Genomic DNA, 26,360 nt, shown 5'->3' on the forward strand with positions numbered 1-26,360 from the left:
CGATTTGCGATAGAGGGTCTTGTTTTATTAGTAAACAGTTCAAACAGAAAATGAAAGAGTTTGGTGTTGAAATATATTACTGTAGCAGTTATCATCCGAAAACCAATTTAGTAGAACGTGCTCACCAGGAGATTAACCGACTCATGAGAATATATTGTGAAGACATGCATAAAAATTGGCCGCTGTATGTTAGTACAATTGTTAACTTATTGAATTATTCCATAAATGAAACTTTAGGAGAGGCTCCTGTGTCAGTATATTTAAATGAACAGATTGATGGAAATTTGAAAGCTATATTTGGAATTTTGAAAGCTATATTTGGAATCGAAAATGAAATTAATGTCAACTGGAGTAATAAACTAAAAATGATGAAAGTCAAAACTTGTGAAGAAAGACAGAAATTTGTAGATAAACACGCTGAAAAAGAAGTAGGTAGAACTGAAATTGTAGGTAGTGGTTTAGTATTTTTGAAGACTCATAAGCATAGTTGATAAGCTCATAAGCTCATTGATAAGAAGATTGCTAAATATTTTGACTTATTTACAGGGCCTTATTATTGTATGAAACAAACTAGAAATGGAGTTTTTGATCTATTAGATTGTGAAACTGAGGAGTTGGTAAGTGACAAACATGTAGAAAACCTTGAGTTATGGAGATGTTCAAGGGAAAAAAAATTGAGGCTGGCAACACTGCCGTGGAGCCAGTACGGTCTAATCTGCAACTGTCGCGCGGAGTTTTGAACGGTGTGATTTACTGTTTTGGTTGTGGCTATTGGAGTAGCAATATTTGGCATATTTATGTGCACAATGGAAGCTGAGAATAGGAAGCGTTGTGTTGAGGTCTAGCAGAAAATGATTGTGGAGGGCGAAGCTGAGTGCCATGTTGCCAGAACTCAAGAAAGGACTGCCGCAGCGTGCGGGTTAGGTTTGCGTTCAGTTTGACGTAATTTGAATTTAAAATTTTGGGAGCGTCAGCACTTAGGCTATTTTGCTCCCGTCACATTATACGGGGGCCAGCCCCTTATCATTACAAATAACAACTCTAGCGTTGCATAAATAAAAATGTTAAAATGTTCTGACTTCTGTTAAAAGCTGAGGCCGTAAACGGGCACTCAGCACACACAAGGACAACAAACAGGACAACACACACAAAATTATACTGGCCATAGTGCCAGTCGCCAGAGCCTCGTTAGTCTTTAGTCCAGGGTGCACTACGTGGAAGTGAGGTTGACTCTTGGGCGCCTACGTGGAAGGTCACCCCTTACACCCCGGTTTGCGTTCAGTGCAGAGAATTTTGAGCGAGGGGAAAAAATCTGTTCCTGCAAGTGGGAGTACTGTATTTCGATCACCAGGCAAAAATCCTCGCCACGAAAAGCCTGTTACCGATAATGTTGATTTCGATAAGAGCATATTACGCAGGGAAGTTTTGAACATGTACAGAAATGGTGAATTTCCAACATCATTGAAACTCGCAAACAAAATGAAGGTGCAATGTAAATTTGTTGGAAGCCGATGGTCAATGCTGCGTATTCTAAAGAGCATGGGGTTTAAATATAGAAAATGCAATGATGGACGGAAGATGTTAATGGAAAGGACGGACATCGTAGCTGCATTCTTACATCAAACAGAAGGAAAATGACCTGGTTTCTACTTCGATGAAACGTGGGTTAACCAGAAACACACACGAAAAACATGTTGGCAAATGAACGATGGTATGGGTGGCCTAAAAGTTCCTGTAGGAAGGGGGGGGGGATCTGATTGTTTGCCACGTTAGCTCTGCAAACACCGGCTTTCTTCCCGATTGCAAATTGATTTTCAGGGCAAAATCGAAAAGCACATATACCGATTACACAATGAAATGACTGGTGCTGTCTTTAAGCAGTGGTTTGAAGAAAAAATAATTCTGAACCTTCCTAACATACACTCTGTAGAGTTAAATAAGGCCCCAACAACAAATACCATTCATTCTGTATGGTAGCATGGGTACACCGTTTTTAGAATTATCTGTTAGCCTATATGGCACTTTTAACGTTATGTAATTTTAAATTCCATATCCCAATACCCTTTTTTTATCTAATCCTGGATTTATTTTTACATATATGACGAAGTATTTTATATACTGAAAAGAAATACCTGAAGAAGCGAAGTGTATGCTTCGCGAAACGTCGTCTGCAAGGAGTTTTACGACTATTATACTCACTCACATAAGTTATTTATACTTTTTATACTGTGAATATATTTAGTGAGTAAACACACAAATTTTTAAAATGTACAACAAATACCATGAAAGCAGAAATAATATCGTGGCTGGAAAAACACAATATTCCCCACACATCTTCGCAAACCAGAGCAGAACTTTTAGTTTTGGACAGGGATCACAAGCCGACGTCGAAATCATACGAAGTGGATACACTTGCAAGAGGATTCGGCCACCAAGTTGTGCATCTGCCCCCGTACCATTGCCAATACAACCCCATCGAATTAATCTGGGCGCAAGTGAAAACTTACATTACAGAAAAGAATGTCGAAAAGTTAACGCACAATGCTGTAGTGAACGTGTCAGTTTCTGCCTGGGATAAATGTGTGCAACCTGCAGAACGTCTGCAAGAGGAGGATTATCATCGTGAAATCTCCCGAGACAGCATCATGGAGCCCTGCGTTATTAACCTCCAGGACTCCTGACTCCGAAGACACTGAGGGTGAAAATGAATCTGAGTAAAATCGCAGTTATGTATGTTCAGTTGCTGCATTCTTATTATATTCATTTCTGTTTTGCGATTTCATTTGTACGTTTATAATTGTAGTATGTAGGGAAACAATAATGCTTCGATTTGTTTGCTTCATGTCAAACGAAATTTCTTTCTTTTTATTTTGGCACAAGGATCTTGTTCATCGTTTCAATGCGGTGCGTGCAAAATACATTGCATATCCACGTGCCGCGGATGTGGCAACGCTCTGCACGAAGGTAGCAGTCGACTGACCACCTTCCCAGTTGCTCTCTGGTGTAGATAATTAGTGAACTGTAAGTAAGATTAAACAAAAGGAAATAAGCTACTAATAATATCTAATTTTTACCTTGTATTTGAAAATAAACCTTCAAATCCAATATTCACTACATTTTACACTATAAACAGTGGTATTTCCAATAATCAATATCAACTTTGTTCTTCTTATGCCAGAGAATGTGTGATATGGGATTATAATAGTAATAATTTGTTTCAATAACAACTCTTCACAAGCTTAACTTTACTAACGATTAAAACTACAGTCTAATGAGTTTCAAAGTATTTCCTTGATGCCCGGATAAAGTTTGGTCAATCGCGGGGAACTCGCAACCCGACGTCTGAAGGCACTACTGCCAACCGCTGAAATCTTGGCTCACCAAGAAAGTTGATGTTAAGCCTTTTCTGTTCCCAACTGCACTGTTCTCGTCCTTTTTGCATCACTCACCCCATTGCAACTCTAAGACTGTGATTGGTCTTAGCATAATCACACCATGCAATGTTAACCAATAGTATTTGATCTGATTTGATTTGAAGTTAAAATTTTGGGAGCATCAGCACTTAGGCTATTTTGCTCCCGTCACATTATACGGGGGCCAGAACAACTCGAAAGTTGCATAACTAAAAATCTTAAAATGTTCTGACTTCTGTTAAAAGCTGAGGCTGTAAATGGGCACTCAGCACACACAAGGACAAAAAACAGGACAACACACACAAAATTATACTGGCCATAGTGCCAGTCGCCAGAGCCTCGTTAGCCTGCAGTCCAGGGTGTACTGACGTGGAAGTGAGGTTGACATTTGGGTGTACTACGTGGAAGGTCACCCCTTACACCCCCAATAGTATTCAAGCTCTTACCCACCTAGCTACAGCTTCTATTGCAACACTATGCAAAACACGCTCACTGAAATCCAACACTCTTCCATCGCACTATTCCTGTTCCTCGTAATCACTCTTTCGCCCTACATGTGCATTATTTTACGTGACCCAAAGTAATCGGTCACAAGTTCAAGAGATCCCAGTGGCGTATAACACCTCTAAAACTGTTCAGTTGACTGTGAGGTTCAATCTGAACAGGAAACTCGCCCAAGGTCTTAAGTTTTAGAAGGTTGTTAGTCTGGCGATCTGTGCTTGTTTTTATCAGAAGGTCTCTGTTGCGCAGTTTTTTGATGTCGGGGACATAACTACCAGCAAAATAGTCAAGTTGCTTCTTTATAAGGAATGGTGACAGGTTCTTTAAAGTTGCTGCTCCATGTTTCTTAGTGTGAGAGTTATCCTTGCAATCTGTCTTATCCACAATACTAACTACAAGATAACGTGGTACTGACATGACGTCACTTGTCTTTTCCAATAATTTGAGCAAGCTTGAAGGCGTGCCCGTTTTAGGGGTTTCCCCCATTTGAAATGTTTTTTGTACCCATATACAATTTGATTTTATTATGAGAGTTCATAAATTGTCACCTAGACATGCCCTCTATACCGAGGAATGCCTACTACCGAAATCCCAGAGACCACGTTCAGGACTGCACCATCACTGTCCCATCGGCAAGTGCAACTAACACCTTGGGAAAGGTATTTTTTATCGAGATTGTCTCCTCTAGCAGGACCCTTAGTTATAGGGAGGTCAACGGAATGGAGATGAGTGATGTGATAAAATGGTGAAAACATGAGCTATGGATATGAATTATGAATGAAATGATATGATAATGGCCTCCCTACTAAGCACCCTCACCCCATCAAGGTAGTCCTACATGGAGGGGGCCTGGATTGGTCGACGTGGGCCAGTTGAATGGCCTGCCCGATCACCAGACCTAACTCCAATGGACTTCTACCTTTGGAGACACGTTAACGCTATGGTGTATGGTGTGAACATTTGTGATCTTCATCTGGAACAACGTTATCATGGCTGTCTTTGAGCAAATTTCAACAGATACCTTGCTCGGTGTCCAGTCATTGGGAGAAGCATCTGCACACGTACATTGCCCTGGACAGACAACATGTGGAGCACATTCTGTAACAGGTAAACTTACTTTCAGTTGCAAATAACTTTTCACCAAACGAAGTTACATGAAATCTGATTTCAGATTTGATATGCTGACTAAATTCTAGCCTATGAACATGTATCACGTGATCCGCCTATCATTTTAAATAAAAATAGTTGAATTCAAGATGGCGGCCATCCCCATGACATACTCCAACAGGTGTCTCCCTAGGCCTATTTTGTATCGCCCACATCAAATTCCATGAAAATACATCACTGCGGATTTTACAAGGGGTGGTAAGGGACTTCTGATACACCCTGTATTATTATGGTTTTATCAGTTTCATCTTGCAATATTTCATGCAAGTACTAATTTTGTGTGTATTGTGTTTTCAGGAACAGAAAAGACAGATGCTTCATGCAGTGATTCGAGAACTAAACCGTTTACTGCAAAGCATTCTGGGAGAAAAAGATGATCGTACCTGCAGGATTCATCTTCGAGTATCAATTAGATTCCTCTGGAGCGTTGTGATCCAGGTGGGAGACAAAATAAGAGAGAATTGAATTGAATTGAATTTAAAATTTTGGGTGCGTCAGCACGAAGGATATTTTGCACCCGTCACATTATACGGGGTCCAGCCCCTTATCGTTACAAATAGCAACTCTATCGTTGCAGAACTAAAATCATAAAATATTAAAATGTTCTGACTTTCGATAAAAGCTGAGGCTGTACAGGGGCACTTAGCACACATAAGGACAAAAGAACAGGACAATACGAACAAAATTATACTGGCCATGGGGCCAGTCGCCAGAGCCTCGTTAGTCTTTAGTCCAGGGTGTACTAACGTGGAAGTGAGGTTGACATTTGGGTGTACTACGTGGAAGGTCACCCCTTACACCCCAAAATAAGAGAGAAGTATGGAGAAGAGATATTGAATCTCTGGTCTTTCTTTCTGGCTAGCAACTGGTAGGGTGGTTCCAGCAGTAGCGACATGGCAAGACAAAGAATGATGACACTGTTACGAGAATGCTGCACCTGGTTTCTACATTACTGTCACATAGACGTGTGGTGTCTCTGCCACCTCCAGAAGAATTACTGACTGTCTCTCCACCTGCTGAAAACATGAGAGCGAAAAAGATACTGTCCAACTAGATATATGAATATTAAATTAACATTTTGTTTGTTGGGGAGAACGGGTTATGTTCCAACAGCAGACTGTGTATGCACGGTCTCTGTGCATGATGCACATGTCATGCAATGAAGCGGGTCATATCAAAATTGTAACTTTCCACCTTAGGGGCACTTCCTGCTTACCGATAGTGTATTTCCATGCATTGTGAATCATATTTCGATAATAACCGCCTTTAAAGAACTACAGGGCACACTGCGAGGCCTTATTCAATCAATGCCACTCGAAAGCAAAGAGTGCTGATGAAAGACCTATTGGGCTCCTCAAGGTGAGATGGCACTCGATTTTCTCAAAGTCTCTTGAAGTTAGTGTAACGAAAGCCCCACCTGTCATTGCAGCATATGTTGCGATGCCTAATTTATGTGTCAAATTTTTAATAATTCCCCTGTGGAGAGAGTACTTTCGCGTTACTGTTTAAACCAATAGCAGCCATAACTTTTGAAACAGTTTCTTCTTTTCAATTTTAGGTTTGTTACATTTCACTGATATGAGTGTCACAATAAACCAGAAATCCAAATTGTGAATATTGTAGTTGCTTATAAGTAAATATTACACACTGTTGGGACCCATCATGTCTTTGGATCCAATACGGCGGCCAAGATATTTTTTAACGATAATTTCCAAATAGGTGTTGGCAACACTCTTCGAGGAAGCAGCATCATGGCTGCAAGACATCGTTGTGTTTGTGCATATTTTCCCTTGTGATCTGTGCAACAGGCAAGGTTTTTATGTATCCAGGTATATATTTGTGTTATTAAACATGTATTCTTCACAAGGTGATTGTTTCTTCAGTTTCACACATGCCCACTACCAAAAGTTTGGATTACAAACTGGAATGGGACTATGTTGCCCGACATACACTAATACCAATTTAAAGTTAATTAATAAAGAATGTTAACCTAAATAGTACACAATAGAACTTACTGCATTTTATTTTCTTATCTCTTCTAACTCCAGAAATGGGAGTAAATACTCTTTGAAACTATGAAGCAAGATGCAGGGGAAGAGAGAGAATTACGGTGCTCTATAGACAACAGGTATTGTTGCTGGGGGCTGAAGCCAACAATCTCATGGACACCACTATTCAGCCAAATCTTGAATTTCAATTTAAAATTTTGGGTGCATCAGCACTAAGGCTATTTTGCACCCATCACACTATACGAGGTCCACCCCCTTACCACAACTAAAATAACTGCAATGCCGTACAACTAAAATCTTAAAATTTTCTGACTTTGGTTAAAAGTAGAGGCTGTAAAGAGGCACTCAGCACACATAAGGATAAAACACAGGACAACACACAAAATTATACTGAGCATAGGGCCTGTTGCCAGAGCCTCGTTAGTCTGCACATAGCAGTCCAGGGTGTACTATGAAGTGAGGTTGACAATTGGGTGTACTACGTGAAAGGTCACCCCTTACACCCCTCAGCCAAATCTGGATGTACAGTTATTGTCGGATCTCATACCAAAAAAACTATTGTCCGTTGAAGTGAGGAACAAATTCTGCATTGTGTGTGTCAGACTAGCCAACAGAGAAGATGTGGAACCTCACAAATGTTATCCTTGTATAAGGCTTCCAATTGTGCAAACAAGAATATGGTCTCTGAATACTGGTTTGATTTTTTGATTTTGAATTTAAAATTTTGGGAGCGTCAGCACTTAGGCTATTTTGCTCCCGTCACATTATACGGGGGCCAGCCCCTTATCATTACAAATAACAACTCTAGTGTTGCATAACTAAAAATGCTAAAATGTTCTGACTTCTGTTAAAAGCTGAGGCCGTAAACGGGCACTCAGCACACACAAGGACAACAAACAGGACAACACACAAAATTATACTGGCCATAGTGCCAGTCGCCAGAGCCTCGTTAGTCATTAGTCCAGGGTGCACTAGGTGGAAGTGAGGTTGACTTTTGGGCGCCTACATGGAAGGTCACCCCTTACACCCCTCTCTCTGAATACTGGAGTTGTAGGCATTCGGCTTTATTGAATTCAGTTTAATGTGGGATCTGAATTTAAAAAATCAAATATGTTAACATGCCATAAAGAATTTCACTATAGTTCTTTGTGACATGGCAAAAGGTTCGAATGGGAAACTCAGTTGAAACATAATGAAGATTGTCGAGAATGCTCTGTATCACCCATGTCCTCAACACAAGCAGATGTTGCAGTCAGTAGCCTTCTACCAAATGGACTGATAAGGAGTAATGCAGTAATGACCAAGGATTGTATCATTCCGACAGCCTTACTCTCGGTTGCAATTAAGTCCTTAACGAATTCAGTCATTGACTTATGTGCAGAGCTTATCCTAGTGGAAAGTAAGAAGTCCAATATTATTTACATTCCGTGTGAATTAGCAACCAATGTGAACTCCTTGGAAATTACCCTTTACTTGTAATGCCAATCTTAATTAATAAGGATAATTGGTGTCTAATTGTTGCAGATATTACACATTGGATTCTGTATATACTTCACTTGCTCACAAGGAAAAATATTTCCAATTGTTCCAAAGGTTCGTAAAACAAAAGTACACTTTTCTACAGACTGGCTGTACACGGCAAAGATACATTTTCAGAACTTGAACACCGTGCAGCAAACCGACGGTTATAACTGTAGTATTTTCGTTTTACATTTCACCAAACAACTTCCTCTAAAGGGAAATCCCTTAGAGAAATTTCATCCTAATGAGTTCAGAAAGATGTTGCAAATGGGTTTGCTAAAAGCCTCCATGACAGTTGTTTTTTGCGTGTATTGTGGGAGACATACTTTAGCCCAAGATGCAGATTCGGTTGGATGTGACGATTGTAAAAGGTGGCTGCACATTCCTTGAGTGAGTACAACTGCAAGTCGCGATTACTTTACATCCAATAACTGAAAGTGTGCACTTTGCCATGCGAATGGTTTTCAAGATAGGTGCTATGCAATCTAAAAATTAATATTGCTGCTTTAGTCGGATGAAATTTGTAACCAAGAAGACACTATAAAGGTGCTGTAAGACGCAAGATCACCAGATTAAAATAGCATAATCTGATTCATGACCATTTGATTAGGAATTCTAAGCACTTACGTTCAATATAAGAGGACTTGATTTATTGTACTTCATACACCTTTCAAGTTAGCCGTTCTTGGTTGCAAATTGTTGCTGATGAATTGATTGATTGATTGAATTTAAAATTTGGGTGCATCAGAACTTAGGATATTTTGCACCCATCACATTATACGGGTTTCAGCCCCTTACCATAACTAAAATAGAATTAATAAAATAATGCGAGGGACTAAAATATTCTGATGGGTTAAAAAGCTAAGGTTGTAAAGGAATGCTTAGCACAAAGAAGAACAAGACACAGGACAACACACACACACAGCCCTACGAGGATTATATTGGTCATAGGTCCAGATGCCAGAGCCTCGCTAGTCTGCAAAATACAGTCCTGAGTGTACTACATGGAAGTGAGGTTGACAATTGAGTGAACTAAGTGGAAGGGTCACCCCATACACCTCTGAATTTTGAATTTGATTTTAAAATTGTGGGAGCGTCAGCACTTAGGCTATTTTGCTCCCGTCACATTATACGGGGGCCAGCCCCTTATCATTACAAAGAACAACTCTAACGTTGCATAATTAAAAATTTTAATATGTTCTGACTTCTGTTAAAAGCTGAGGCTGTAATCGGGCACTCAGCACACATAAGGACAAAAGAACAGGACAATACAAACAAAATTATACTGGCCATGGGGCCCTTAGGAATAGCAGCAGTGTTGCTAGTGAAACTGACGATCATAGTATGCCTATTGACAACTTGCATACCATGGGAGAGAATGTTGAGGCACATGTCCAAGGCGAAAACAAGCCCAACAATTCATCGTAATTTATTCCAATTTAAAAAAAAAAACGGAGAGATTTTGAAACCAACACAAGAAGGAAATGAAGTGGTTGACACACTGGTACATGAAGACGACACAGTTGAAAAGAGCAAGGCTAACGAACTCGCCCCTGGGGTGAGTTGTCCAGCCACATATTCCGAAGAAATTATCATGGTTAATTTATCAAACGGTATATTTCTTCATCCTGACCTTTACAACAATGACAGGGTAAAACAGAAATTCGAAGTTAACTGTTGCTGACAGCGTGGTCATTTACTCTAAAAGCTGCAGAACACTTCTGAGGGAAACAATTTAAATCAACTTTGTTATCCAGTGAAACTATTCCGTGCCCTTTTCTACAAGGATTCCATGCATATTTTACACTTTACTTGACATTCTGAAATATAAAGGGGGAAAATTACTGCCTGTGATATTTTGTTGATGCCTACTATTGTGGCGTATTGCCTGTGTGACATCATACATCCAAGATGCCTGCCTCTGTAGACATTAACAGACAAAAAAAGACCATATCTCCTTAACTCCTCTACAAGTAATTTTGACCATTTGTAAGTTTGTTGGGTTTTTACATGAAGGAAAGACATGTGTATGGAGGATGCTTTCATTTGAAGGCATGCAAACATGTATTACAATGTGTTAGAAACCATACATAAGTTCCAAAATCCAAGATGGCTGCCGTCCAAAGGGCCATAAAGATTAGTTGCCTTTCAGGAAGTGCTTCAGTCAGCTCATATGAGGAAAACCAGTTGTCAGTAGTCACATTTCTGTTGCTCCCTTTCAGTGATTCTGTTAGTCGTGGAACATACTGTGCTAACCTGATTTAGAGTTTGTTTATCAGGTTTTTCCAGAGGCATTTTCTGTTAATAAATAACATGTGAAAAGTATTAATTGTTGTTATTATTATCATTACTATTATTATAAATATTACTGTAATGGAGTAATAACATCGCCTGTGAATTCCACGTTGTCTTTTGAAATGTAAAGAGCTCACCTGTTCTCAAGTTTGAGTGTGGTTGTAATCATTTGGGGAATATTATGTCATCAATATATAGTCACTTTATTCAAATTCCTTGTCACTCTGATCTGAGTCTCTTGTCTTGTAAGTCATTGTTTTCACACTTTTCTTCATCTGCACTACAAAGACACAGTTGAGTACGTCGCAGGGACTGATCCCGGCATGTGCATGAACATTTCCTCTTTCTGCAACCACATGTCAACTGTAATCTTCTCTGAAGTTGTACGTAGTGTGAATATGTCAAGAATGATCTTTTAGTCATCCTCATTTTCTTCTTTCTCCATTCATCCAGCGGCGTAGTGCCCACATAAGGCTTGTAAGTCCACCTCACAAGTTGAAATTATTGAATAAAACGTATTTCATTCCCGTATTTATCGCTTGAACACACATAGCAATATCAGACTACAAGTGGAACTTTTAACGAAACAATTGAGGACTTGTTTTGATTCGAGTTGTTTCTCTGTAAGGCTTCTTCAGAGGACTTACGTGCGGGTGAATGGAAGAAATGATTTGGACTCGCCCATGGCGGGTGTGTTTGCTTACGTAGTATCTTCTCAACCAATCACAGGGCGCCCCGATTCTCACGCACTGTAAGACTCATTACGAGTGGGTGCTAACTGGCGAGATCTCTGTCCCCGCTGCGTCTGACTCATAATGTTTGCCACGGTCGGAAGAGAACCAAGAAAATAGACTCACGTGTTGTTTCAACAATGTTTGACGGGAGGTGTAGCTAACGAAACGGGTGTCATTTTAAATGTGTAAACTAACTATTAAGTTCACAAAGAGATGGTTTAATGTTGGATATTACCTTCATTAAAAGGCAGCGAAGTTAAAGATAAAAGAAAAGTGTCTGGCAATCCTAGATCCGGCAGCACCCGCAAAGTTAGGCACGTGCATCCCAGTTGCCCATAATGTTAAAAGCATGCGCGTAATACTTAGCGTTATGATTTACAGATTTGCTTTACCTTTTCCTTTGACTAAGTTGCTTGATATGCTTTTCAAAATGTGCGCAAATATCGTAACCATGATAATGAGTAATATTCTCGAATGCATTTGCAAATTGTATCTTACGCATTTCCCACAAATGGCTTTTTAGTGAAAGAAAAAGAATAATAAGAATAAAAATATGACATGGCCTTTCCAGAAGAAGAGTTTGTGTGCTTAACTAAGCTGTATGCGAAATTTGTCAATTGCTACCAGTTGAAAGTTGAGCTACAGGTAATTTATTCTGAAGCCGAATATCGAGTAAAGAGTGTGTTTGAACTTCATGAGTACTTGCGCACTACCCATTTGAATGAAGCTGTTTAACAAGTGTACAAACTAAAAGAATTCTTCCTCACTGTTCCTGCCTCAAGCTCGTCGGTGGAAAAGTAGTTTTCTGCACTGAAGAGAATTCACACATTTCAACGCAGTACACAGACTCAGGGAAGGAAATCTGACTTGGGAAAAGGAGCTGCCAAAGATATTGACCAGAAACTCCAGATTCTACGACGACGTGATTGAGGAGTGCATTTTGTGTTTGAAATTGAGTATGCCCATACATGACTTAGATTCAAATAGATTCTATTTAGTTAAAATATCTTTGGGTTTTCTTTATCCAATATTCAGATCAGGTTTATCTAAGGAAGCCTTACACCTTTCATAGAATCACACTACGCCACTGCATTCAACAGCCCATTGGGCTGGGTAGATTTGGGTGTTTCTTTTCTGCTTTTATTTCACTCCAATACATGGAAGTATTAGTGAAAAGTGTCAGGGTCAATTAGGCGGCAGCGTTCACACTATCTATTAATGGTCCCCCTCCATGTAGGACTGCCTTGACGGGGCGAGGGGGCTTAGTAGGGAGGCCATTTTCATCACATCATTTCACCCATTCTTCACATCCATACTTCACGTTTTTCACCATTCCATCACGTCATTCATCTCCATATCTTTGACCTCCCTATTAAGTAAGGTAGGGAGGTCATTTTCATCTCATTTCACTCATTCTTCACATCCATATCTCACGCTTTCACCATTCCATCACGTCATTCATCTCCATATCTTTGACCTCCCTATAACTAAGGGTGCTGCTAGAGGAGACAACCTCGATAAAAAAAAACCTATCCCAAGGTGTGAGTTGCACGTGCCGATGGGACAGTGTTGGCTGCAGGGGTAGGTGCAGTCGCGAACGTGGCCTCGGGGATTTCGGTTTGGTCCTCGAGTAGCCTCCATTTTTGGGGGTAGGCCTTCCTCGGCATAGAGGGCATGTCGAGGCGACAATTTATGGACCCTCCACAATAACAAAATTTTGTATATGGGTACAAAAAACAACTCAAACAGGGGGAAACCCCCAAAACGCTTCAATTAGTGGAAAAGACAAGTAACGTTCCACGTTACCTTGTTATCAGTATTGTTGAGAAGACCGACGATGAATCTGGAACAACATCGAAGAAACATGGAGCTGCTACATTGAAGGACTTGTCACCATTTCTTATCAAGAAACAGCTAGACTACGCCGCTGGTTCAGTTGTACCAGAAATAAAAAAGCTGTGAAACGGGAGTCTACTTATCCAGACCAGCACAGATCGCCAGACCAACAATCTTCTAAAGCTAAGATCTTTGGGCGACTTCCCTGTTAATGTTGAACCACATCCTCAACTTAACAGTAGTAAAGGTGTGATTCGCCACTGGGATCTGCTAAATGCTGAGGAGGAAGAGATTCTTCAAGCACTTTCAGACCAACATGTCACCGCAGTGCAGCGAATCAAGACACGAAAGCCCGGAGAACTTGTTCCAACTGCTTCCATTATTTTGACCTTCCAAACGACCACTCTCCCAGATATTGTACGGGCTGGATATTTGAGACTCAAAGTCCGGCCGTACATCCCTAACCCGATGCGGTGTTTCAAATGCCAGCACTTTGGGCACACTCAGCCTTCCTGCAAGGCCACTACCGCCCCTTGTGGTAAGTGTAGTCTGCCTGATCATGGGACCGAACCTTGTTCTTCAGGTCCCAAATGCATTAACTGCCAAGGCGAGCACCCAGTCTGGCATCGCGACTGCCCCTCTTTCCAACAAGAGAAGAAAATAAGAGAGTTGGTCGTCACAGAGAAAATCTCTGCTGGTGAAGCAAAACAACGTCTCCGTGAAAGCATACGCACCACTTTACCTGTGCCACTCGCTACAGTTACTGCAGCTGCTCTTACCCGTCGCAGTGTAGGTGTACAAACCAGCGACGTGTCAACCCAAACAACAACGCTTCCCGTAGTAGCTCGTCCTGCTTCGAGGAAACCAGCAACCACACCTCGCTCCACAGAGAAAAAATTCAAGCAGGTGCATTCCAAAGAATACTTCCTGAAGTCCAGTAGCTCTCCAGTCAGGGTGACAGCCACCACCCTGAAACTTAAGGCGCAGCTGAAAGCTGCCCGGCGGGCGCTCAAAGCACCCGCCCCACTGCCCCTTCGCCCTCTGTGTCCTTACCCGAGGACATGATACAGGACGAAGCCGCAGATGAGGAATTTATCAAGGTGACAGGGCCTAGAAATAGAGTACGCCTCAAAAGGTAACTATACTACCTCCAGCTATGGCTTATTGTCTCCAATGGAACCTTAACGGTTTCCGTACTCATCTCGAGGAGCTGCAAGTCTTAGTATCTGAATTTGACCCTGCCATCATGTGTCTCTAAGACACACGTTTTCGTCCAGATGAATCAGTGATTCTGAACGGATGCACGCTTTGCGCGCCGACAAGCTTCCTGAGGGTCGTCGTGCACGCGGTGGTGTTGCAGTCGGTGTTCGTGATACCATCCACTCAACGCCAATCTTTCTCACAACCCCCCTCCAGGCTGTCGCCGTGCGGGTACATCTACCACAGCCAGTGTCTGTGTGCTGTGTCTGCATCACAAGGGAGGAGCGATTCTCTCTTCAGGACCTCCTTTGTATGTTCGAACAACTTTCGTCTCCTGTAGTTCTTTTGGGCGATTTCAATTCCTCCCTTCGTACAGAGCCCCGGGGTCAAATTGTAGATCAATTCCGTGAGGTATCAGGTTTAACGTTGCTGAATGATGGGACTCCCACATATATCAGTCCTTCCTCAGGCACATACTTTGCGTTGGGCTTGTCCTTCTGCAGTCCCAGCCTTGCTCCTACCACATCTTGGAGCGTTCACCCTGATCTCTGTGGGAGTGATCACTTCCCACTCCTTCTAACTTTCGAACACCTTCAGCACTCACGTGAACAACACCCTCGCTGGCATCTCAGTCAGGCCGACTGGGTTGCCTTCGAGCGTGCAGTGGATCTTGAAGTCGATCTAGCGTCGACTTTGCCACCAATCGACGCCTTAGATATATTTGTGTCAAGAGTGCATGATGCAGCACGGACCTCCATTCCACATCCCAGTGGACCTGCGAGGCAACGCCCAGTCCCATGGTGGACTGCGGAGATCGGTGCAGCCATTAAGGACCGCATTCATGCCCTAGATCGATTCAATAGAAACCACACTGCCGCAAACCTCGAGCAGTTCCGCATTAAACGTGCCCGTGCCTGTCGGCTCATTCGAGCCAGTAAGAAGGCGTGTTGGGTCCAATATGTGTCTTCTCTGACGAAGCAGCCTTCGTCGAAAGACGTTTGGACCAAAGTACGTCGCATCCAGGGGGTGCATCTACTCCTCTGAGTGCTCTAGAGCACGATGGGACGTTGTACACTGATTCCGGAGACATAGCTAATATCTTGGCCACGCAGTTTTCTGATGCATCTACCTCTGAAAATTATGAACCACGTTTCGGCCGCGAGAAGGACCGTCAGGAACGACGCCGTGTAGATTTTCGAAGTCATAACACCGAGCCATACAACTCTCCATTCACTGAACGGGAGTTCGATCAGGCGCTTCGAAATTCTAAGAATACAGCTCCTGGAGTGGACATGATCCACTATGAGATGCTTCGTCATCTGCCCATTGGCGCAAGAAATTTCCTTTTGACGGTATTCAACAGGCTTTGGCTGGAGGACTCTTTCCCCACTTCCTGGAGAGAAGCTATTATTGTTCCCATCCTGAAACCAGGTAAACAACGCACCGCAGCCTCGAGTTATAGGCCTATTGCCTTAACTAGCTGTGTGTGCAAGTTGATGGAACGCATGATCAACAAGCGTCTCACCTGGTTTTTGGAGGAAAATTCATTGATAAGTAATTTTCAATGTGGTTTTCGCTCCAACCGTTCCACACTGGACCATCTGGTTCAGCTGGAAACACACATTCAGGATGCATTCCTCAACAAGGAACATTTAGTTGCAGTTTTCTTTGACCTCCAAAAAGCATATGACACAACGTGGCGCTTTGGCATCCTAAAGCTCCATTCTTGGGGCGATTTTTCCGCGTACGTGTTGGGAACTCCTTTTCGGATCTTCACGAACAAGAGAACGGTGTCCCGCAGGGCAGCGTATTAAGTGTGACTCTGTTTGCCATACCAGTGAACAGTGTTATGGCAAGCATTGTTGCCCCTGTACATGGCCTTCTCTATGTAGACGACCTCACGATCTTTTGTCGCTCACGGAATCTCGCGTCAGCTTCTCGTCAACTCCAACTGACGATAAACCGTTTGGTTGAGTGGTCCTCCCAAACAGGTTTCACCTTCTCATCTGAGAAAGCCGTGTGTGTTCACTTTTGTCGTCAACGTACATGTCATTTCGATCCTGACCTGTACATGGGGAAATCTCCCCTGTGCTTCGTGAATGAGGTCTGCTTCCTGGGCCTCATTTTCGATAAGAAATTGACATGGCTACCTCACCTTCGCCAGTTAAAGTTCTCTTGTCTTCGAGTTCTCAACCTTCTACGTGTTTTATCTCACACTTCCTGGGGTGCTGACAGGACGGTACTGCTTCGCCTGTACCGTGCACTGATCAGGTCGAAGCTTCATTATGGATGTGTTGTGTATTCTTCTGCCCGCCCATCTAGACTTCGCATCCTAGACACCGTCCAACATGCTGGTATACGTGTGTGCTCTGGTGCCTTTCGTACCAGTCCAGTCGCCAGTTTGTACGTAGATGCATCGAGCCGTCGCTGTCTCTGCAAAGACAGCGGCTGGTAGTGAACTACTTCCTCCATCTTCGCTCGATGCCTTCACATCCTTCATTTGACACCATCTCAGACGAGGATAGGCTGGAAAGGTATTAGCTCCACCACCCTAGTGTCACTAGACCATTTGGTGTTCGTGCAGATGAGATCCTGTCAGCACTTGGTGTTGACAGTGATCTTCCTGGCATCTCTCCACTCATTCCACCTCTCCCTACCTGGGAGTTTCCTGCACCTTCCATCGATTTTTCTCTAACTGCTCTTCCAAAAGCAGAAACACCAATGGTTGTATACCAGCAACAGTTTTTAGAACTTCGTGCGAAGCACCCCAATTTTAATGTGTTTTACACGGATGGGTCCAAGACAGTCGAATCAGTTGATTGCGCCTTCGTCCTAGACTCTCAAAGTTCCAGTTACTCGCTTCATCCTGCATGTTCCATCTTTACGGCAGAGTTATACGCCATTCTAAAGGCACTGGACTTTGCAGACGTCAATAGTCTGAAGAAAGTCCTTGTGTGCAGTGATTCGACCAGCGTGTTGCAGTCTCTGGATTCGCCGTATTCCCGGCATCCGGTAGCGCAACGAATATTCAGATGGCTTGTGTCCTTATCTGCCAGTGGGCATTCAGGGGAACGAAGCAGCTGACGCTGCCGCCAAGTCTGCTGATGCAGATAGCGATGTTCTCGTCCACCTTTTGCCAGCTAGCGACCTGCAGAACATGTTCCGCTGTCGCCTTCTTGACACTTGGCAGGCCGAGTGGAATACGGAAACGGGGAACAAGCTTCACGCTATTAAGCCCACCACAGGTGCTTGGCGTTCCTCGTCCCGTACCTCTCGGCGAGAAGAAGTCATTCTAACCCGCATGCATCTAGGACACACCCGTCTTACGCATAGTCACTTGCTACAAGGGCTGTACTCTCCGTTATGTCATGTCTGTAATGTTATTTTAAGCATTCGACACATTCTCGTTGAATGTGTTGAACTTGCTTACCTCCAGCAGACTTTTAACCTATCCGGCTGTTTGTCATCCCTCTTGGGTGATGACAGCAATATTTTATCAAATGTTTTTAGTTTTTTTAAGAAGAGCTGGACTCTTCCACCGTCTGTAAGGAGGTTTTTAGTTTGTTTGTTCTGACTTTTTAATGTGTTGTGTTTGTATCGTGCAGGTCTTTTTTCAACCTGCACTTTTATTTTTTCCTAAGGGGCTATTTACACCCCTTTTTTTAATTTTGAGTCAGAATTTTAGATAAGGGGCTATTTCCCCGTATACATAGAAAGGTGCAAAATGGCCTTAAGTGCCGACGCACCCAAACAATTTTAAATCAATCAATCAATCTATTAATGGTATCCCTGTTTGTTTTTGTACTTGCATAGAAGGCAAAAAAGTGGTTCTTGAATTTGAATTTGAAGTTAAAATTTTGGGTGCGTCAGCACTAAGGCTATATTGCACCCATCACATTATATGGGGTCCAGCCCCTTATTGTTACAAATCACAACTCTAACGTTGCAGAACTAAAATCATAAAATATTAAAATGTAATGACTTTTGTTAAAAGCTGAGGCTGTAAAAGGGCACTCAGCACACATAAGGACAAAAGAACAGGACAATACAAACAAAATTATACTGGCCATAGGGCCAGTCGCCAGAGCCTCGTTAGTCTTCAGTCCAGGGTGTACTAACGTGGAAGTGAGGTTGACATTTGGGTGTACTATGTGGAAGGTCAACCCTTACACCCAAGTGGTTCTTGAATGCATTTGATGGTGCAGATGATGATGATGTACTTGAATCTCTTGCAAATCTTGGTTCTCCTGGACGTGACGACCAAGATGACAGAAGAAATTGATCTATTTTACTTCTCGTCTCTACTACTTTTGGCTAATTTCAAAGTTGAAAATGAATTATAAGATGAAATAGATGAAAGGACAATCACAAACACATATGGGCAGCACACAACTCAAGTCCCATGGGTCCAGACGCCAGAGCATTGATTGATTGATTGAGTTGGTGTCTTATTTAAGTCCACTTTATACACAGTAAAGCTAATTGGGACTGGACCTACAGTTTAAATTTGAATTTGAACTTAAAATTTTGGGAGCGTCAGCACTTAGGCTATTTTGCTCCCGTCACATTATACGGGGGCCAGCCCCTTATCATTACAAATTACAACTCTAGCGTTGCATAACTAAAAATGTTAAAATGTTCTGACTTCTGTTAAAAGCTGAGGCCGTAAACGGGCACTCAGCACACACAAGGTCAACAAACAGGACAACACATACAAAATTATACTGGCCATAGTGCCAGTCGCCAGAGCCTCGTTAGTCTTGAGTCCAGGGTGCACTACGTGGAAGTGAGGTTGACTTTTGGGCGCCTACGTGGAAGGTCACCCCTTACACCCCTGGACCTAGAGGAGAGGAGGGTATTATGGAATAGTCGGGAAATATGGAATACCAAGGTTTTGGCTCTATTCGGTGCTGCTATCACGTGAGAATACCATGAACTACTCAAGAGAGACTCCCATGATGCAGTGCAGTGAGAGCTGACCACTTGTTGTGTTACCACTCGCTACAGAACAAAGTGTGTTTCATGATTTTCAAGAGTTTTTGCAGGTAAGTTTTCAAACATTTTAACCTACTAGTACACATGTGACTGGAACATTGATGTTAAGCATAATATACACTAAAAGAATTGTAGTTTGTTATACTGTGGTCGTTTTTTAGCTGACAATGTTTTGTCCATCCGTTTAAAGGTTCATTTTCCAAGATGGCGTGTCGGGTATTATAGAATACTAGGTATTTCATAATACCCGACGTAAAAGTATAGTATTCCATATAACCCGACAAAATATACTGAATAAAAATTTAGTTAAAAAATGAGTTTTGCGTATAATATTGATAGCTAAACAATAATTATTACTACTTACATAAATAGTAATATAGCCTAATTTAAAACCAAAGTACATTTTTTTTAAAAGCTAAATCCATTTGAATGAGTTGAGTTTGAGTTGGTGTTTTAAGTCCACTTTATGCACAGTAAGGCTAATCGGGACTGGACCTACAGTTTAAAGTGGGATCCAAACCGCTTGTGCCTCCACCGGGTAGCGAACCCGGGACCCCTTGATTACAAGACAATGACGGCACCACTACGCCATGGGGAAGGCCCTCATTTGAATGAAAACAAAACACAATTTTTCTGTTATTTGAAAATTAGTCTACAGTCTAGACCTACAAATAATTTGTTTTAAGATGTGTTTTATCTATTTAAACCTACCCCCCCCCCCCCTTAGTTGCAAGAGTTCTAAATAGTCTGGTTTTTTTTTTTCAGATATGCCTAGAAAGAAGGAAGATGAGGGAAAGAAGCGAAAGCTTTGGTGTGAGACGCAGATGGCTAAGGCTATAGAAGCTGTTCGTGAGAAGAAGATGGGGTACCTTAAGGCATCCAAGGAATTCCAGGTTCCCAGAGCGTCTCTCTTCCGCCTTGTCAACAGTAAGGAGAAAAATGCAAAGGTAGCAGCCTCAACTACTCTTGGCCGTAAGCCAGTTTTTCCTAAACAACTAGAAGACAAGTTACAAACATATTTAGTTGAGATGGAGGCCATGTTCTATGGGCTCACAAAAACGGATGTCTGCAGTCTTGCCTATCAACTTGCGGTTCGCAATAACATACCCCATCCATTTAAGGACGAAATTGCTGGCATAGACTGGTTCTACGCTTTTATGAAAAGGAACCCAAAACTTTCAGTTCGTAAACCCATGGGTACATCTTTTGCCAGGGCCAGGGGATTTAATAAAGAAGAAGTAGACAAGTTTTTTGACCTGATCGATGTTGTTTTCAAAAAACACAACTATCCTCCTAACAGGATATTTAATGTAGACGAAACTGGTTTGTCTGTGGTGCAAAGTAAAGTTCCTCATGTAGTAGGCCTAAAAGGAAAGAGACAAATTGGGTCCCTTACTTCAGGCGAAAGAGGTTCTCTCGTAACCATCATTCCCTGTATGAGTGCAGGAGGTGACTTTGTCCCGCATCTTGTGATATTCCCGAGGAAGAACATGAATGAACAACTTCTTAGAGGTGCTCCACCAGGGACCATCGCATCGTGCCACCCGTCTGGTTGGATACAGACAAACATTTTTACTAAATGGTTTAAACATTTCATTGATGTAACAAAACCCTCAGCTGAGTCACCTGTCCTGCTTCTCCTTGACAGCCACACAACCCACAAGCGTAACATTGACGTAATTAGTTTAGCAAGGGAAAGTCATGTTACGATTGTATGTCTACCTCCCCACTGTTCGCATAAAATCCAACCATTGGATAAAACCTTTATGAGTCCATTAAAGTCTCACCATTAAAGTCTCACTATAGTGAGGAAGTGAGATCTTTTTTAAGGCATAGCTCAAGGCCCTTGAGTATTTTTGATATGATGGAACTGTTTGGCAGGGCCTACCTTAAAGTACAACGTGGGGACATAGCAGTAAACGGCTTCAAAGTGACTGGTATTTATCCTGTCAATAGAAATGTTTTCAGCAGTGAAGATTTTATTGCTTCTACTCACTGTTCCTAGGCCTCAGACTATGACACCCACAACTGACCCTCTTCCATGTTCGTCTACCAGCTCTGATTCACCTAAACCCTGTTCTCCCAAGAGTCCTGATGTGGTTGTCCCTGGTACGTCCAAGTCAACAAATTTTGTCCTACCCATAGAGATATCACCACCACCTCCAAAAAAGCAAAAGTCAAATAGAGGCAGGAAAGCTGGATCTTCTTCTATAATAACCTACTCTCCACATAAAACACAGTTAGAGGATGAACTGAAAGAAAAGAACAAAAAGAAGGAACCAGAAGCTTCAAAACAACAAAACAAACCGAGCATTCAAAGACCCCCGTTCAGAAATTAAACTTAGACCGACCTTCTAGACCTAAACCTAAAAGAGATGACTCCAGTGTTAGCAGCGATGCATCGATCCATTCTGATGTATCATCTGTAATGGACTTCATGCCCTCAACTAAAGAACCGGAAAACAAAGACGCTGAATGTATCTTCTGTAACGGAACATTCTCCGAAGATCAACGCGGGGAAATTTGGATTCAATGCTTCAGCTGTTCTCTGTGGGCTCACCTTGACTGTACCGGAGCAGAGAAAGAAGATTATATCTGTGACTTTTGTAAATAGACTCGAAGCAGAAATGAGTTGCACATAATCTTAGAAATATGGTTTTTATAGTTCAAAATAACTATGTTTTATGAAGTCTCATTAGTTTTTCAATGGTTTAAACCACCTATTCCATATTACCCGACTATTTCATATTAGCCTCCATTTGTAACTTTTTTTTAAAATATGTTTTTTTTATAACAGCAAAATAAATAGTATTTTTCTTACAAGTGACACTTCATTACAATTAGTTATAGTATGTACTCATGATGATTTTGGGTATTTTATTCAAAAACTAGTGGTTATTTTTAGAAATGTAAATGGTATTCCATAATACCCTCCTCTCATCTACAGTTTAAAGGAGGATCTGAACCGCTATATGTGCCATCTTCGGGTAACGAACTTGGGACCTCTTGATTACAAGGCGACGACGAGACCACTGTGCCATTGGGAAGACCCTACACGTCAGAGCAATGCTAGTCTGCAAAATGCAGTCCAGGGTGTACTTTGTGGAAGTGAGTTTGATATTTTGGTTTTTCTTACACCCCGAATATGATGACAGGACTTTTAAGATGACAGAATATTGCCTGACACCAAAATCAAATATTTCGGCAAATTACGATGGTATCTGTCGTGAAAAGGGATGTTCAAGGTTCACGTCTTGCTCCAACCAAAGTTCCCCTCACACTTTTTATCAGAAGGAGTTATTTCATAGTATTGCAGTTAAATGCAAGCAGAAAAGGATCATCCAGATCTAGCCATCTCAATAGGTTGTTGATGGTTTGTGATTGTGATTTTAAAATTTTGGGTGCGTCAGCAAGGAGGCTATTTTGCACCCGTCACATTATAAGAGGTCCAGCCCCTTACCTTTACGAAGAACAACTCTAACGTTGCGTAAGTAAAATCTTAAAAGCTTAAAATGTTCTGACTTCTGTTAAAAGCTGAGGCTGTAAAGGGGCACTCAGCACACATAATGACAAAAGAACAGGACAATACAAACACAATTATGCTGGCCATGGGGCCAGTCGCCAGAGCCTCGTTAGTCTTCAGTCCAGGGTGTACTAACATGGAAGTGAGGTTGACATTTGGGTGTACTACGTGGAAGGTCACCCCTTACACCCTGGTTGTTGATGGGAAAATTGAAAATGAGGATGACAAGATGACCATTCCTGTCATATTGACACTGCCTAAAGCTCCAGAGAATGCTGAATGAGGAAGTCAAAAGCAACAATACAGTAGTATCCAAAAAGTAGAAAAATGGAAGGGGGAGATCTGCACGATCACCATAAATAATCATCAAGGAGTGTAACTCACCTTACGCGCATATGCAACAGTACTGCTACTATCAAATAATCCCGTGATTGAAAGGTAAACAAAACACAACATATCAGAACAAGAGTGCCTCATTCTGTATCGAACGCTCATTGTGATCGGAGGACAATCTCTTGGTAAAGTGTTCAATGTACAGTAAGAACATGGCATAAAAACGTCAGCGAAGAATTATCGGACGTCTGGAAGAAGGTCAAACACAGACTGAAGTCACGGCAGCGTTGACTGTGCCACAGTCATTTCCAGGCTTTGGCGACGGTTTCAAGACACAGTATATGTTCATGGCAGACCATAACAAGGTTGTCAACAAGTAGCAATGGCACAACAGGGCCGATATGTGGTTTTCACTGCACGACAAAATCGGACGATACCTGCAAGACAACTGTCCTCAAAGCTTGCAGCCACCTCAGGGGTTAGAGTTTCTCTCGCCAAACTGTGTACCGGAGACACAGGATGGCTGGTCTCTATACCAGATGTCCAGTAATGTGTGTCCTGCTTCATCCAGTGCATCCCTCTTACAGTGGAGTCAGCATCATCGAAATGACCCTGAACGAACGGAGGAACGTGCTCTTTCACAGATCAGTTCAGATTCAGTTTGCAAAGTGATTCCCATCGCACATTCATCTGGGGAGAACCTCGATCACGATTTAATCCAAGGAATATTGTGGAAAGGGATGAGTTTGGTCGAGATGGAATACTGGTATGGGAAGACATCTTACTCTTACTGCCCAGAGGCACAGAAACTACGTACTCGAACAACATGTGTGACTTTTCAGAGGCACAGTCGGATTAGACTTCAACTTCAAGGCTGAAAAGATGATAATACATGTGCGCATCGAACCAAATTGGCAGATGACTTTCTTGAAGGTGAATAAATCCACCGCATGGACTGGCCACCAATGTCCCCAGACATAAATCTTGTAGTGTCTTAACCTTCAAACGGTAAGGTGCGGGTCGGATCACTGTTTCCCCCTCCCACATTTGCTGGTGACATAGCTTCAGGTAACCTTCACCTTACTCATGAGGAAGGCGTCTGAGCAACTGCACGTCCTAGGTACGTCACTGTTTGGTTTTATTCTTATTTATATTAGCCCTTGTCGCTGTCTGGGTCAGATCCCCCCACCTTACCATTCACAGTAGACAATCTCCCTGTAATTTCACTTCTTTTCTTTTCAGTTTGTCCCAATTGTTGTGCACCATGGTGTTCAGGAAGTTTATCTGCACTGCGGATGAGATTAGAGCTGAGTTGCAAAGACAAGAAAAGGACTCCGAAGGAGACTGGGATGATGAAATAAGTGAAGACATCTCCAAGTCAGAAGATGAAACATTAACGAACAGTGACGATTATGAAGATGTGTTTGATTGTGTTAATGGGGACGTTTCAGATTGGGAGGATCGTGATTCTCAAGTTGCAGTGGTAGAAAATGATGATAGACAATTTGAACTAGGTAGAGATGGTGAAACAGTTTTGGCCCACAAGCCGCTGCGTTCAAAATTTTCAATGACACCACCTTCGAATATCATCACTCATTTGCCTGGACTAAGGAAATGCACGTGGAATTAGTGATGAATTCAAATTATTTTCCTTATTTATTAGTGTTGAAATCATCGAAACAATTGTAAGCCATACTAATGAAGAAATAGAAATGTCCAAACTCAAGTACAATTCAAGTCAGTGGTTTATATCTCCTACCGATCCGATGGAAATCAGAGCTCTGATTGGACTGTTGTTCATGAGTGCTCTAATAAAAAATTCTGATTTGATACTTAGTGACATGTTTTCTCCCATGTATGGTCCTTCAGTATTCCGCTGCACAATGTCCCAAAAGACATTCCTTCCTTCCTTCTGCAAAATTTAAGATTTGATGACAAGGCCTCCAGGAATACACAAAAATCTATGGACAAATTTGCTGCGTTCAGAGAAGTGTGGAATGCTTTTGAAAATAATTGTGGAAAGTATTACAGTCCTTCTGAGTACATCACAGTGGATGAGACCTTTCGGGTTGTTTGATTTTGATTTGATTTGATTTTAAAATTTTGGGTGCGTCAGCACTAAGGCTATTTTGCACCCGTCACACTATACGGGGACCAGCCCCTTATCTTTACACATAACAACTCTATTGTTGCTTAATTAAAATCATAAAATATTAAAATGTTCTGACTTGTTAAAAGCTGAGGCTGCAAAGAACACTCAGCACACATAAGGACAAAAGAACAAGACAATACAAACAAAATTATACTGGTCATAAGGCCAGTCGCCAGAGCCTCGTTAGTCTTCAGTCCAGGGTGTACTAATGTGGAAGTGAGGTTGACATTTGGGTGTACTACGTGGAAGGTCACCCCTTACACCCCACCTTTCAGGTTGTATATTCCATCGAAGCCTCATAAATATGGCCTGAAAATTATCTCCCTCTGTGATGCGAGAACCTTTTATTTTCTTGGAGGCATTCCATACATCGGTAAAAAGCAAGCAAAGAAGAAGAGGGATTTGCCTCTGCCAGCACAGTATGTCTCACCACTAACAGAATCACTGAAAGGGAGCAACAGAAATGTGACTACTGACAACTGGTTTTCCTCATATGAGCTGACTGAAGCACTTCTTGAAAGGCAACTAATCTTTATGGCCCTTTGGACGGCAGCCATCTTGGATTTTGGAACTTATGTATGGTTCCTAACACATTGTAATACATGATTGCATGCCTTCAAATGAAAGCATCCTCCATACACATGTCTTTCCTTCATGTAAAAACCCAACAAACTTACAAAT

General features: G+C 42.0%; 2 protein-coding genes across 2 annotated transcripts; both read left to right on the forward strand.

The window, feature by feature from the left end:
* The first annotated feature begins 2,282 nt into the window (after positions 1-2,282).
* Positions 2,283-2,681, forward strand: LOC145982162 (uncharacterized). The gene has a single exon (XM_083115730.1). It carries the CDS (start codon positions 2,283-2,285, stop codon positions 2,679-2,681), a length of 399 nt encoding a protein of 132 aa, XP_082971856.1.
* A 1,787-nt stretch (positions 2,682-4,468) lies between these two features.
* On the forward strand, positions 4,469-21,464 carry LOC145982164 (uncharacterized). Its single transcript, XM_083115731.1, has 3 exons — positions 4,469-4,573; positions 5,379-5,460; positions 20,437-21,464. The coding sequence occupies exons 1-3, from the start codon at positions 4,469-4,471 to the stop codon at positions 21,462-21,464; spliced, it is 1,215 nt and encodes a 404-aa protein (XP_082971857.1).
* The last annotated feature ends 4,896 nt before the right edge of the window (positions 21,465-26,360 follow it).

The sequence above is a fragment of the Lepisma saccharinum genome (genome assembly GCF_977018435.1).
Source record: "Lepisma saccharinum chromosome 12 unlocalized genomic scaffold, izLepSacc3.1 SUPER_12_unloc_1, whole genome shotgun sequence".
In the NCBI taxonomy this organism is placed as follows: Eukaryota; Metazoa; Arthropoda; class Insecta; order Zygentoma; family Lepismatidae; genus Lepisma; species Lepisma saccharinum.

Excerpts from the sequence above, each read along its gene's own strand:
- LOC145982164 (XM_083115731.1), top strand. The coding sequence starts at position 4,469 with ATGCCCTCTATACCGAGGAATGCCTACTACCGAAATCCCAGAGACCAC. Across the intron at positions 4,574-5,378 it reads CAACTAACACCTTGGGAAAG|GAACAGAAAAGACAGATGCT; the intron begins GTATTTTTTATC and ends TTGTGTTTTCAG. Across the intron at positions 5,461-20,436 it reads TCTGGGAGAAAAAGATGATC|ATATGCCTAGAAAGAAGGAA; the intron begins GTACCTGCAGGA and ends TTTTTTTTTCAG.
- LOC145982162 (XM_083115730.1), top strand. The coding sequence starts at position 2,283 with ATGAAAGCAGAAATAATATCGTGGCTGGAAAAACACAATATTCCCCAC.